At 53.8% G+C, this 14,939-nt stretch overlaps 1 protein-coding gene across 6 annotated transcripts in view; it reads left to right on the forward strand.

Annotated features, from left to right (window-relative positions):
• The first annotated feature begins 618 nt into the window (after nt 1-618).
• The window catches only part of LOC122378977 (peripheral-type benzodiazepine receptor-associated protein 1-like), a 98,094-nt gene continuing 83,773 nt past the window's right edge, over nt 619-14,939 (forward strand). For all 6 annotated transcript variants that reach the window (XM_043360736.1, XM_043360741.1, XM_043360737.1 and 3 more), the window contains exons 1-2: nt 619-2,608; nt 12,803-12,970. In XM_043360736.1, the coding sequence (XP_043216671.1) occupies nt 1,772-2,608; nt 12,803-12,970 (1,005 nt within the window). In that variant the 5' untranslated portion in view covers nt 619-1,771. The remainder of the gene's footprint in view (nt 2,609-12,802; nt 12,971-14,939) is intronic.

Consider the following 14,939-nt stretch of genomic DNA (forward strand, 5'->3'; position numbering starts at 1 on the left):
TGCGAAAAACCGCAAGGAGTGTTCAAACACCCCCGGCCAGGCGCGGGGGCGTTTTTATCACTTCATGTAGGAGCATGTTTCTGTCAAACGTTATTGTCGAAAATCTTCTGGTGACCTTTCATGGCCTAACACAACCCCAAAGTAGGCATAAGGTAGGGTCCCGGCCCACGGGTGCAATCTTTCAATTCAATGCTCTGTTCGTGCCTATTAGAGTCACAAAATTGACCTGTTAGAGGTTCCCTCGTCCACAACCCGATGTAACGATACCGGATTCGAGTGAATTGATGACAATGAGCTCGAATTAGGCTATCCCGAAAAAAATATTTCAGTAATAATAACTTTATTTTTCACGCACCCCACAGGGCGTTTGACCAGTAGTTGACCCATCCTCTCGCGCTATCCCGTTTCTCTTTCGTCGGTGGCGCCGCAGCTGCAGCGTCGCCGTCTTTCAGCCGTGCCGTCTGGACTTCTCTGCACGCTGGGTGCTGCCGCCGGCCGACTGGTCACGTGGCCGTGGGCTGAACTAGCGGCGGCTGTCACGTGACGGTGGGCGTCAGGTGAGCGCCGCGGCTCGGCGAGCCTCCAGCAGCGGCGGCCGGGCCGGAGCCTGCCGGAGCCAGTAGTGGGCCGGTCGGCGGTCAGGTCGGGTGCGGTAGGGCGCGGCGCGGTGAGGACGTGAGCTGTGTCTGTGTCAGGGTGTCGCCGTGTCAGCGGTGACTCAGTGTCAGTGTCAGTGACAGACATCGGTGGACTGAGGAGCGCGGTGAACGCTGCGGTGACTGGTTTAGTGATCTGGTTGGCAGGCGGACGTGTCTGGTCGAGTGATCGGATTGTTGAACGGTTGCAGACGGTGATCGGGTGACCAGTGATAGGTGATCCGTTGACTGGTGACACGAGCTGTCAGTGCAGCTGGTGATTGGTGACTGTGACTCGCCCTGGTGACGGTCTCAGTGCGCGGCCGTGCGCACCACTAACTGCGTCACTGACGGACGGCAGACGCGCCGCACGCACTCCGGTGACCTTCTGGGCCGACCTGCCGGCCGGCAGCAGACAGCACCCGGAGCTGCCCGGTCCGTCTGCGCCGCGTGCCTGTGGCCGCGGAGTTCGAGCCTCAGCCGTCATATCCCTCCTGACGACTGGCTGCGGACCGGAGTCGGCTGGGGCGATACTTACTGTTACCGGACCATCACCGTCGACATTAGTATTCACGCGGAACCCCGGCCGACCGATACCACAGTGAAAGTACCGGCGTCGTTCGGGCCGCGTCGCCGGCTGTGCGTTCGACACCTGTGACTACAAGTTGTCCTGGTCGGCGTTCGGACGTCAACATCGTGCCTACATCACCGAACTAGTCGCGATCCACGCGAAACATTCGTGACGGCCAAATCGTGACTGTGATCGCTGTGCGAGATTGCCCAGGACCGGTGGTGTGCTGTCTCTGGCCCAATCTGTGAGATCAGTGCTTCGTCCGTGTGAGCGTCGGTGACTGGTCGGCGGCACCTTCTGCGCCCGCTGATTGCCCACGGCGCCCAGTACTCGCTCTGATTGACGCGGTGCGCGGCGTCCGGGACCGGGGCGCGGCGCGTGTCGGTACCCGGTCCTGCCTCTGACGTCAGCGGTCATGGCAGTGGTAACGGCGCAGCAAGCGTCACCTGAGTGCGGCGAGGCTGGCGCAGCGGCGGCGGCGCCGCACCGCTGACCGAGTGAGCCGACAGCTGGTGGCCGAGCTGCGCCAGCCGTGTGGTGGGCGGGCTGCGCCAGCGCCGGTCAGATGGAGCCGCAGGCCGAGCGCGAGCGGCCGCCGCCGGTCTCCGCCGCCGGCCGCTCCGAGCTGGAGCTACCGGCACCGGCCCGACAGGAGCAGGAGTCATTCATAGACGAAACGGAGACGGAGACGGAGTCTGGAACGGACACGGAAGGCAGTGAGTCAGAGACTGAGGCCGAAATGGAGGGGCGTGGCTCGCGCGGGAGCGGCAGCCAACACTCGGGAGCGTCTGATCAGGAGGCCGAGAACGAGGAGCGTGATCAGCACGCCTCTGATGAAGAGGAGGAAGAGGAAGACGAGGAAGAAGAGGAGTGTGGGGACTGTGAGGAGGACGACTGTGAACAGTGTGAGGGCGCCGTGGGGGGACATTTCTCGGACGCTGAGGAGATGGCGCCGGAGCGGTCGGCGGCGGCCGGTGCCGGTGAGGACGATGAGGAGGCCGTGCTGCGCGAGCTGGCGCGCTCCTCGGCGCCGGCGCCGGCCACGCCCGGCCTGGACTCGCTGCGCAGCGAGTCGGGCATCTGCTCGTCGCTCGAGTCCAGCTATCAGGAGGAGGCGGTGGGCGCGGCCGGGGCAGCTGCTCAGAGCGACGACCAGCTGGCGCGGCTGCGGCGCGACCTGGCGCGCGAGGCCCGCCAGGAACTGCGGCACGCCATCGCCGCCAAAAACGAGGAGCTGCGGGAGCTGCGCAGCCAGCTGCAGCTGGGCCGGCAGCGGGCGGCCAGCGCCGAGCTGCTGGGACAGCGGCGGCCGGGAGAGCTGCCTCAGCAGCAGCAGCAGCTCAGCCGGCTCCGAGAGCGCATCAAACGGCTGCAGACCGAACGCGAGGAGCTCAAGGCTGAGGTGCGTGCTCGAGTCCCCCACACTCTCTCATTCACTCCCTCCCCTCCGGTGGGTGACACGAACACACGTACCGGAACCGACACACTAGCTGTGTGACGGAGCCTTAAATACACGGCTTTTTACCCTCAGACACGTTCTTCCCACAAAGTCAAGACGCCGCTTCATCACCGTAATATTCAAAACCCGTCTTCAGGTGCAGCGCCGGGCGCCTTGGTCACGACTCACGAACAGACCCAGTCTCGGTAGATTATCGTGAGTCTCACTTTACGGGCACCCGGCGGGAGCGTCACGGCTGGTGTGACGCTAGGCTGTGTGACACCGGCTGACCCAGTCCCGAGTCACAGAGCCGTGTCACGGACTCATGGCCAGCCACCGCGCCGGCAGACACGCAGAGAAACACGAACGCGGGCGCACAGTGGGGTGAAGCGATGACGATAGTACCGGCTCTGGGAGTGTAGGGAGTGAAGGGAGGGAAGGGCTGGCTGGAATGTTTCCGATGGCTAGCTGCACTGTCAGTGCGTTGGTTTCCGCAGTGCAGGCTGACTGCAAATGTGTGTGTTCCTGTATGTTTGATGCAGTCTTGCAATGCAATCCAGCCATCCAAGAAACTTTGCGCGAGACGTTTTCTTGGATGGTTTTCTTGGATAGCTTGATTTCATCGAGGGCTTCTGTTTTAAAGAAAATTTGTAAGCTTTGCTGCACTATTAAGTAATTAGAACTGCCAGTATTTCAGTACCTAACGTGTAGTTAATGTTACTGTATTTTATTTATGCATATTTCGGCCTTTTTTAACCCGCGCCCTGCTGGGGGTCCTGGATTTCCACGCCCTGCTGGGGGGGGGGGGGGGTGTTCAAACACCCCCCCTTCTAACTCGGCTCCTGGGCCACGTAGCGATACGCGGAAGGCGGCGTTCGAAAGAGCATAAAAAATAATGACGAAATCACTTCGGTCAATTTTTTGGTCAGGTCAAAGGTCAGGTCACCAGAGCCCAGAGGTCATTGAAGGCAAAATTTCGCCGATTTCCAGGTCGAATGTCGACAATTTCCAAGAAGCCAACGCATAACTCGGGAACCAATAGAGCTACAGCGCTGCGGAAAAGCGCATTCGATAGCCCTATTAGCGCTCTTTCTGAGTAATTCTCTCAGATTTGACCTAGCGTCAACGGTTTTGCCTGCAGGGGGTAAAAACTGCAAAAATAGCCGATTTTTTCGGAAACAGTTTTTCTGCAATAACTTTTGACCCCAACCTTGTACGAGCTTACTTTTACCGGCATCGTGTTCCTCTCGTCAAGACGCATCGAATGAACTATAACTTGACCTTGAAAGGTCAACTTGAAAATTTGACCTCAGGTCAAGGTCATGACCTGACCGGAAAGTGTCATGTTGCATATCAGTCGATCCGTATCGTCGAGCTGAACACATCTAAGGTGTTTTCATCGCTCTAGCATGCCTCTATCAAAAGTTATTTGCGAAAAACTGTTAGATACCATTCGTGACCTAAGATGACCTCAGGGGCATAACCAGGGGTCACGGACACCATTTTCATGTTCAGTGTGTCTAAACCACTTGTAATTCAGTGTTTGGGAGTGTTTATAATGCTTTTCGTCCAAAATAGGCGCATTTCAATTTTCTCCCATTGACTTATAATGGGGAGGTCGCAAAATTGACCTGACCTTAGGTCATCGATATCAAAATTCTGAGATATACATTTTGTACATGCTATTGCTCTTAGTAATCGCTGAAAGTTTCAAAGCGATCGGTCACTCGGTGTAGCTATGGCAGACATTGAAACTTTTTATGAGGTGAGGTCACTTCAAGTGACCTGGTGACCTGACCTTGAATGACCTTGGTCTGAAATTTTCACAACATGTGTAGAATTGATGTATGATAAGGTGTACCAAAAACGGCGGCGCTCCGCGCCGCCGTTTTTGAGATATCCGCGAAAAACCACAGGGGGGGTGTTCAAACACCCCCCCCCCAGCAGGGCGCGGGTTAAGCAGATAACGAGCGATATTAAGAAACATACAGGAAATAATATCTAGGACTCTATACCGCGACGAAATATTTCTATCTCGAGTTTTCAAAGAATTTCATGCACTCGGCCAAGGCCTCGTGCATGAAATCCTTTGAAAACTCTCGATAGAAATATTTCGTTTTCGCGGTATCGTCCAAGAATTACCCCGTTTACATGAGTCAGCGAAAATGACGTTTAGAACGGATATTTCCGTTTAGCGAAAAGTGCGCAAGTTTCGACTCATGTAAACTGGTTTGGGCGCGCAAAAATGACGATTACGCGGAACGGAAATATCCGATGAATTAATGGGAAATATCCGTTTAGGACGTCAGGCCTAAACGGATTTTTTGCACATCTAGCAGAAAATGACATGAATATGCATGTTTTATAGATGAAATTTTTTAGTTTACACATCAAAATACATATTTATCTTTAATGGTAGGTCTAATGACAATGAAATCCACTTTTTGCCCCTGATTTTGCGCCATTGTGGCAGATTCATAAAGCACCTACATAAGTGTTGAGAGGAACGTCCTATGCTTCAAAAGGGAAGCATTCTAGTTCAGGGGTAATTTCCTTATTTCTTAGATTCAACAATCAGGGTTCAATTCCAGGACAACCAACATAGCCTTCCCAGCCAGTCGCTCCCTATAGCCACTTGTAACAGCATGCTAGTGCCATTTAGTGCTTGGTACACTGGATATGATGCTTGATTTATTTTGCTTTAGTACCTACATGCTCCCAAAAATTTTCTCTACCTTGGTACTTCAAACTTCCTAGCAGTGATTCAGATAACTTATGCTTCAGCGAACAGCCACCAGACGGCAGGGCACGCAGGCTGGTTGGGACAGTAACTTGGCTGCATGCCAAAATATACACAAGACACACAGCCAAATTTACTCAGTGACACTGCCATCTGCCCCCCCCCCCCCAATATTTAAATGTTCACCTTATTGTTCCAAAGAAGTAGATTCTTCAGTGGTGGGAAGGTCTCTGAAAGTTTGGTTAATTTCGGATGGTGGAAGCAGGCAACTGGCAGGTTTTGTGGAATTTGTAGAATCATACCTAACCTTACCTACCAACCTAACTTTCAACCTACCATCCTTCAAACACACCTACCTACATGCCTACAACCTATTATACCAAACTACTTCCTACCAATCTACAAGGTCAACCAACCTACCAAACCACATAGGTACCACTCGGATTTCATCTTCACATCTTGCCTGGTGTGATTGAGAGTGGATTATTCTATGCATTTTGAAAATTGCACTGATAGTGTCTTAAAGTTTGGTGGTGAGTAATGTAATTTATGTTATGACTAAAACACATGGAAATGATGGATACTGTGTTGCATCCGACAGTCAAGCAATGCACCCACACCACAGGTCACATCTACTACACCATTCTCCTAGTACTGATCTGAACCCTGTCTTTGAAGAACTGAGCAGCTAAAAGCAAAAAATGAAAATAAAATGCTGGAATATTCAAGTGCTTCAAATGTGTCAACCAAAAATGTATACACAATCCCGCACCACCCACTTTCATACCAATGTTTTCTGAAGTGTGGCACCATCCTGCACATCCTGTCATGCATTTTTATTTTGTCAACTTACTGGAGGTCCATCATGATGAGCTATGACTATTATGAGCTGTCTTAGCCTTTTTCTGAAACCAAAAAGACTTTCAATATAGATGTGCTCTTCAATGTTGTCCAAGACCTCAATTGTTTTCTTGCTTTCTGACAGTTAATCACACTTCTTTTACAGCACACAAGTAAAATAATGGCTTGTGCCATGATTATTTCCAATTCTACATACAAAACTTTAAAGAATCAAGTAAATTAAGCCTAAAACAAGCACAAATAATGCTTGATAGGAGCTGCGCCAGACATGTAAAAATGCGCAAAATATCCGTATTTTTCGGGCTGCCGGCGTAAAGGGAATTATCCGTTCCGGAACGGATTTTTCCGATAAGGCTCATGTAAACGGGGCCACCGAAACGCATTTTTCCGTTCCCTGGCTAATCGGATATTTCCGTTTAGGCTGAATGACTCATGTAAACGGGGTAAATGTATAATGTCATCACTGGCTGTCAGTGGTCCGCCCCATCACTGCACAGTGCACGGCCCAGTGCAGTTCTGTGTTGGGCGATAACGCGGGTCGCCTACTGACAGTACCGGGACTGGAACAGCACTCATGTGGCTTCATTCAGCGCTCGGCGCAGACACCTCAAATTTAGACGTCTCCGGGAATAATAGCTCGGTTCGGATGAGTCATGCCGTTGTCACACGTCTCCAAGAACGCGGCCAATCCACTCGTCAAACCTGATCCTGGTAGGCGGCTCCTCAGAGCGGTTAGTTATGGCATATGGACCGGGCTCAACCTGATGTTAAATTATCACAGATGTTAATGGAAACGAAACATTTAGCTCGGAATTCAAGAAAATAGCATTGCAATGAAAACTTCAAAACATCATGATTAGGTATATTCAGGAAGGTATCGTGTTCGTATAACTAAATGAACGAAATTAACGGCAACAGCAACAAAATATCGATGACCTGATGGAACGGCCACTCTTCACGCGATTAGGCGAAACAGGAAGCTCTGATTTGCCCGCCGCCTGTCCAGACAGCTGGATATAATCTGCAGCCCACTTCTGAGCCGGACCGGTAGCCGGCCCCGCGGGCGAGTGGACGCGCTTTGCCGTGTTCTATTTGTCATGATCTCCGCATTACGAGCTGTCCTCGATTTCCCCGCATGTTTTGTATGGTCGAATGAAGATGATATCTCGGTCGTGGTCTCCACGTTCCCAGACGGGTATGCGGAGTATGCCAGAATTTCTGACGGGAGGAGCGGCGGGACAGAGTGCCGAGGACCGCTGTATTACGCCTCTTCGGCGGTATGAGGGTGTCGTCAAAGGATCTCGGTCAGAAGTGGTGTGCCGGCCGCCAAACCACCCGAAAACTGGGCCAGCAACGGCAGCAGCTGTTGGCGACGTAATTGGGTAGACGTTACGTGGTTAGACTGTGTTAGACGGTGTTTTTAGCAGAAACTGTGTCTGAGAAGTGGCATCTATTCGTCAACACCTTTACACAAATTGTCGACACGCATGCGCCGTTCCGCGTGACACGCCTGCGTAACCCCGCGGCCCCTGTAGTGACCGACGCTACTCGTGACCTGATGCAGCGCCGCCGCCAAGCACTAGCGCAGCACGGTCACCGCTCCCTCTCCTACAGGGAGCTAAACCGCGCCGTGCGCTCAGCGCTGCGTCGCGACAGCCGTGACGACATCCAGCGGCGCATAGCTGAGGGCGGGGCTTCATCTGTCTGGCGATCTATTCGTAACGTTGTCGGCGACCGTCGGTCTGGTCGGGTAACGCCGGACGCAACTCCCGATGAGCTAAACGCGTATTTTGTGAGCGTGGGCCCTCGCGTTGCTGCTGAGGTGGCTGGTCAGGGAGCCCCGTCTAACCTTCCGTGTCGCCTGCCTCGTGTCGGTGCTTGCGCCATGACTTTGTCACCTATCTCGCTCTCCGAGCTACGGGCAATAGTGTTTGGCATGAACAGCTCCTCAGCGTGTGGTGAGGACGGTATTTGTTTGCGCGTTGTCCGCCTCAGTTTTGACGCCATCGGCACGATATTTCTCCACCTGGTTAACGCTAGTCTTACCCTCTCCGAAGTTCCTACATCCTGGAAACATTCCTTAGTACTACCCATTTTCAAGTCTGGTGACCACACTCAACCCTCCAACTACCGCCCTATATCCATCGTCCCCGTGATCGCCAAAATAGTCGAGCGCGCAGTTCATCAGCAGCTCTTTGACTACCTCTCATCCAACCACCTCCTTTCCTCATCCCAGCACGGTTTCCGCCCCCGCCACTCCACGGAGACCGCGCTGACCACCATATCCGACCACATCCTGTCCGCAAATGACCGTGGAGAAATATCGTTGCTTTGCCTCCTAGACCTCAGTAAGTGCTTCGATGTGATAGACCACGCAAAACTTCTCAACAAACTCCGCGCTCACGGCATCGACACCGCTTGGTTCTCGGCCTACCTTCATAATCACACCCAAAGCGTCAGCCTCACTGACCGCATGGGTACCTCTAAAATATCCTCAAAGCTTCCAAACAGCATCGGCGTGTTTCAGGGATCTGCGCTGGGCCCCCTACTTTTCAGCGTATTTGCCAATGACCTTAACCTTTTCGCGGAGGACGCCCTGGTGGTCCAATATGCGGACGACACCCAGCTCTTGGTCAGTGGTCCTAAAGCTCAGTTAAAAGACACTATCGCTCGTTTGGAACGTGTCCTGAGCTGTCTTGATAATTGGTTCAGATTCAACGGCTTGAAGGTGAACGCTGAGAAAACACAGCTGATGCTGTTTGGAAGCAAACAAAATTTGCGCACCGTTCCCCAATTCAGTGCATAAAATTTCGCGACCATCTCTTAGTCCCTTGCTCAGAAGTAAAAAATCTCGGACTTGTCTTCGACCGCACCTTAAGTTGGAATTCGCATATCGCGCTCGTCAGTAAACGCTGTTTCGGAATCCTAACTGGTCTGTCACATCTGAGGCACAGCCTGCCAGCCGGTGTTCTAGCCACTCTAGTAAACGCTCTGGTCCTGTCTCAGATCCGCTACTGCCTGGCAGTGTACGGTAACGGCTCGCAGCTCAATACGTCTAGGATTCAAAAAATATTAAACTTCGCCGCTAAAGTCATTTTCGGCCGCAAAAAATACGACCATGTATCAGACTTACACCAACGGCTTGGCTGGCTGTCAGCTGCGGATCTAGGCAGGTTCCACACAATCACTCTCACTCACAAAGTTCTCCGTTCTGGCGAACCAGACTCGCTCGCCTGTGTGCTCCGGACTGTGGGTGATGTGCACGAGCGACCCACAAGACAGGACAGTGACCTCTTTGTCGCTCGATCCCGAACTGAAATGGGGAGGCGCCGCTTTTCGATCCGTGCACCTGCCCTCTATAACACGCTACCACTAAACCTTCGCCACCTCCCAGGTGCCCCCTTCTCAAGGCAGTTGAAATGTTACCTTAGGAGAAACGCTGGGGCGAGCCGAGCTCCTTTGCGGAGATAAGTCCGGAGGCTGATGAGTGAGTGCATTTTAGAGTGTGTGAGACGTGTGTGTGAGGCCAATGTGAGGCTTGTCTTCCTGTTTTTATTCCCTTTTTAATCTGTTGACGATGGGTAGGAATAGCCTGAAGCTTATTCGGGATTGCCCAAATACACGTGAATATGAGTATGAATATTAGACTGTTATGTGCCCGAGAGGCGCTCATGTGTTTATATTGCCACTATATTGCTGCTAGCTGTACCCGTGTTTTCGTGACGCCTCGCCGAGAAAAATGGCCGCGATCCCTTGCTGCCCGTCTGTTTACCAACTAAGCTCAAGGAACAGACGCCGCCTCAAGCTTACCTATAAGTGTGCCCGTGGTGCCGAGCATCGGACCGCAATGTAACGGTCACAGGATTATCCGAAAATGGAAGGAAACAGAGATTATGCCAACAGGACATCGATGATAACGTGGCTTCACACCTTTTCCTGGACGGAATGCGGCAGACTGGGCTATACTGAGTAGGCTTGGTTACGGCTGTCGGCCACTCACGAGTGCTGATGTTTAAGCTTGATTTTTATCTGACCCTTTTTTCGTTTAGACGTAAGGAAGCTCCTAACATTAGTCCTATTGATCTAGTACATAATATTAAAACATCGTGTTATTTTTTTCCTAACTTTCCCATCCCAGGAATTAAATGCTGATTAAATAGAAAGATTATTGGTCGCTTTCAAGGTCAAAGTAGGTACACATAGCTTTGCTTTTTACGGCTGTAAAATGTTCAAGACCTCAAAGTTTGCATGCACCGGCTAGTGGGAAGTTGGTCCTTATCATACCGCACGGCCGTTGTCGAAGCGTGGCCGGCGGCCGCTTCAGTACCTAACTGGACGGATCCACATACGACAAAAATGGCTGGCCGACCGGCGCGACCGCAGAATGTGCCCAGCCCGCACTCAGCTGTGCTGAGTGCTGATCCGATCGCGCTACAATGTTGAACGTCGTAAATGTCATTTCACCTTTGCTGAGGCTGTGTGCTGCCTATAATTAGCCGTGATCCTGAGCAGCTCGCTCCACCAAAGGACAGAAGCGCATGTTACTGATGTTGGTTGCGTGATGCGCGTTGACGTCCAGTCGGCTACCATCTATTCCAAACTCGTCGGACTTCATTACAACAGGGCTGCATTGACCATCAGCTGGTCTATACAACCCATCGTCCTGTACCTACTTTGGTAGGAAATTTGTTGATATTCAAGCATTAATTTTGAGTCGCACATGACTGCATGCACTGAATACGGCTTTTGACCCGCGAATATGCGGTCAATGAAAGCGGGCATAGTCTCTTGGAAGCAATCACAACGGTGCCCGGCTCGCCGCTCTGACCATCTTCTCTCAGCCTTGGCCAATAGCTTCTCCACGGCCGTCGTCATCGTCGTCGACATTGCGTCGGGGCGTGGACGTCTGTGTCGAAAACTGCGCATTTCTCTGTGGGCGCGGCTGGTCCCACGGGCCGCCGTACACAGCAGGGTCGGTCAGGAGCCGGGAAACTGGCCGCTCGGGGCGCGCGTATGCACGGCTGTGGGGGCGCCGTGCCCCGCCGCGCCGGGCGGGCGCCGGTTTTCCTCTGTTTGTGTGTATGTGTGAGCGGCAGCCGGCTGTGCAGCGGCCAGCACCTGGTCACAGCCGTGACTGACAGCCGCCGGCCCGGACAGAGCGGGTGTGACGCGGCCGGCAGTCCCACGACCGAGGGTAGTCCGTCCGTGCCGCCGTCCGGGCCCGGTAACGAGACGGGGAGGGATCGGTGGCGCCGGTGGGAGCTGGCTGGACCGGGCGACTCTGATCGTGTTTTGATTGGAGCACTTGCGGTATTTCTGGGATGTCCGCTCACGCGTCGCGGAGCGTGAGAGATGGTATCCGGGGCTCCACTGAGAGATGTCGATCAGGAGACGTGTCTGATGCTGGTCGCGATATTCTCGGTGCTTTCTCAGAACCGGGCGACGAGATATCAGCGAGGGATGACATGCCGTCCTCCGTGGGAGCGACCGTCCTCAAAGCTCTGCCCCTGGAGCTGTCACGGTCATTCACCGTTACCCACCACACCCGTCCACAGCTCTCCCCGCGGGGAGCTGCGACACAAACTCTCACAGAGTTCTCACAGAGTTGTTGCATGGCTCCGTCACGGCACCGATTACGTTTCCCGGACACACGACACAGTTCAGCTACCACCGCCACCACCGCGCCACCACCGCCCCTGTCGCCATCATCTCTGTCAACATAGCGCCATTGCCCGGCTGTCGCCGGTCTGTCTGTCGGTCGGTCAATCTGTCTGTCGGTGGGTCAATCTGTCTGTCGGTCGGTCAGTTGTCTGCCGGTCGTTCGGTCGCTCGCTCACTCTGGTCGGTCAGTCGCGAACAAGGCCACATTCCGTTTCCCGTCGTGCGGCCCGGGTGCGGCGGGCTGTGGACCGGACCAGTAACCGGTAACCACGCCGCCGGCTTTCCCGTGTGGGCCCCGAGACAGCCCCTCCCCACGGGGTGGGGTGGGGGCCGGGCTGTCTCCCGGTGTTTGTGCTCCGCTCCACCTCCGCGGTGGCTGGCCGGAGGCATTGTCCCGTCAGTGGCTACTGTCCGTGCTCCGAGGTCGAGCGATCAGCACCCCCGCAAAACAATTAGCCCGTGCACGGCCCCATCCCGGTACCAGCTGCAACCTTGCATGACCGGGGCGGCCTCGACCGTGATAAAGCCATTGTCCATGATCGGCACACCGTCTGGCCGGCTCGCCGGCCGTCACGAATTCCTGTGGTTCGACTTAAAATGCGCATTGTTTTGTACTCGCTTTGTTGGCTGGTTACCTCCCGCGCTCCTGTCTGGGTGCATTGTAGTCCATTTACTGTGCATCAATGGGTTAGAAATCCTTGCTATTGGAAACAATCGGAGTTGTTTCTAACTGTTTCCATCGGTAAATGGCGAATTCGGGATAGGATAAGGGTGAGGTGAAATGCTAGCACAATGATGCCAGCAAAATGCCAACATCAACACAATGATCGTATGCACCAATCTGTTCCCCGGAACGTCACCGCTGACCGCTGACCTGATCCGTGTGACGTCCGCAGGCGCAGCTGTCTCGGATCCGCGAGAAGCAGCGCTCTGCCGAGCTGCGCCGGCTGCGGCAGCAGCAGCAGCGCCAGCTGCGCCAGCTGATGGAAGAGTCCGGTCGGGAGAGCGTCCGCGAGACCCGCGAGCTGCGCCGGCTGCAGGAGCAGATCGAGCGCAAGGACCAGGTGGGTGCCCACTCACCGAGCGACACAAACACACACACAACGTACTGACACAAATGAACAGGTGCATTCACCCCAGCATTATCGCCAAATGTCCGAGTTTCCCTCCAATTCGGGTCCGATTTCTCAGCCAACAATCGCAGTGGAAACTAGTCACTGGTTCCCAGCCCGCGGGGACCCATTCGTCCTGAGTCTGTCAGATGCCAAATGAAAAAAGGCGCCACCACATGACCACAAAACGGCGGAAACAGCGGGGGATTTTCATAGTAATAGCATGAATGATGTAACGTCGTGAATAATCAAAACACCTGAGTCGCTCATTTCAATCACCTGAAACGTATTTGGTCATGCTTCGTGGCGTACGCCGATACAGTCTTTCTTTTTGGGAACGTTTTTTGTACATAGTAACTGATGACTTACATTCCCAATTCGGCCACAAACTTCGCATTGAATCTAAGGACGGTGACTCTACTGCGTTACCACAGAGAACGATCTTATGGCACAAAGTTTGTGCTGATGCGTTTCCCCGGTCATCATTGCGGTGCTGTGTCCGTTTGGTCGGCCTAGTGCGCTCTGTATACCAGTTGGTCGGTCAGCGCAGCCTGCACCTGCCCGAATCCAATCCAATCCGGCCTGGTCGGCTGACGCTGCCCAGAGGCGGCGCCAATCTACCGTTCTGCGGACGCCCCGGGCGCTATCTGATGGTGTGGTCGGTCGGCTGGCGGTGCTGCAGGGCTTCGCCGCCCGCGCCGTCCGCTGCTGGCTGCGCGCTGTCCACCGTCCACCGTCCACCTTCGGCACCGTCTACAGCCCACCGCCATCGCCTAACGCCTAACGCCTAACGCCTAACGCCCACCGCCTAACGCCCACCGCCCCACCACCTCGCCCGGTCCGCCCGACTCGCCTCGTCACAGCTGTGACGATTAACGCCTCCAATCGCTCGTTCCGACCGAGTCCTCAATTACGGGGCGTGGTCGGCCAGCCCTCAGCGACGGACTCAAGCACCGAGCACAGAACACGGAGCATAGAGCACGGAGCACTAACAGCGAACACAGAGCACCGGGTGCGCCGTCACGGAGCTCCGAGACCGCACCTGTCAGCGGCTGTCACACTGGCCACTGCGGCCTCGGCTCAGTGCCGGACATACGAGCTCACAATTATGGATTTCCTGTGGAGTTCCAAGAATATTTAGATCGGCCATGTGGGTAGTTGGAGTAGAAACTCAGGGAACTGCTAGAATTGGGAGCTTCCGGAAAACGCTCCTTTGTGTCTGTTGATGTGAAAATGAAGCTGAGATAGCTTCGTGGGCACTGGGAGTGGGTACCGTTTTTACATGATACGATGTGCTCCTTTTATGATGTCTTAGTGATCCGACAATGTATTTTAATTTAAGGGCCGATGACTCACATTCGGCGATGGCACGCCCCCCCCCCGCAAATAAAGCCTAAACAATAAATTAAAAACCCGGTGGAAAATGAAAGTTGGAATCATGACAGTCATTGGTCCCATGTCCTTTCCCAATCACATAACTTGATAAATTCAAGGTATGTGATTTAATGATTACCTACCTGGACGCTCCCCTGAAGTAGCTATGCAACGACAACTTTTTGTGTGCATGTTGCAATAGAGAACGCCAATACTTATCTCCCAACGGCCCTTTGTCCAATAGCCCCACAGGTAGCTCATGCGTTTTACTGTTTAGAGTCGTTTGATTTCGTTTAGTCTGATTCTCACACTTTCTTTTGCGCAATGCGAGACATTTTACTCGTAAGGTCGCGTCGCACAGCCACCACAGTCCAGCCCTGTCTTTACGGCTCATTTGGGCAGGCTGGTCACTGTGCCATGAAAACATCGGGCAGCACGCGAGGCCGACCGCAGTCCGATTTTGTAAGTTACGTGCGCTAGCTGTTCCGGCCCATTTGTCTTCAATTGCAGTTCGGTCCGTTGTTTGGACTGGCCGTCGGTCGGTCGT

The sequence above is a fragment of the Amphibalanus amphitrite genome, unplaced genomic scaffold (genome assembly GCF_019059575.1).
Source record: "Amphibalanus amphitrite isolate SeventyFive unplaced genomic scaffold, NRLGWU_Aamphi_draft 000069F_arrow, whole genome shotgun sequence".
Lineage (NCBI taxonomy): Eukaryota > Metazoa > Arthropoda > Thecostraca > Balanomorpha > Balanidae > Amphibalanus > Amphibalanus amphitrite.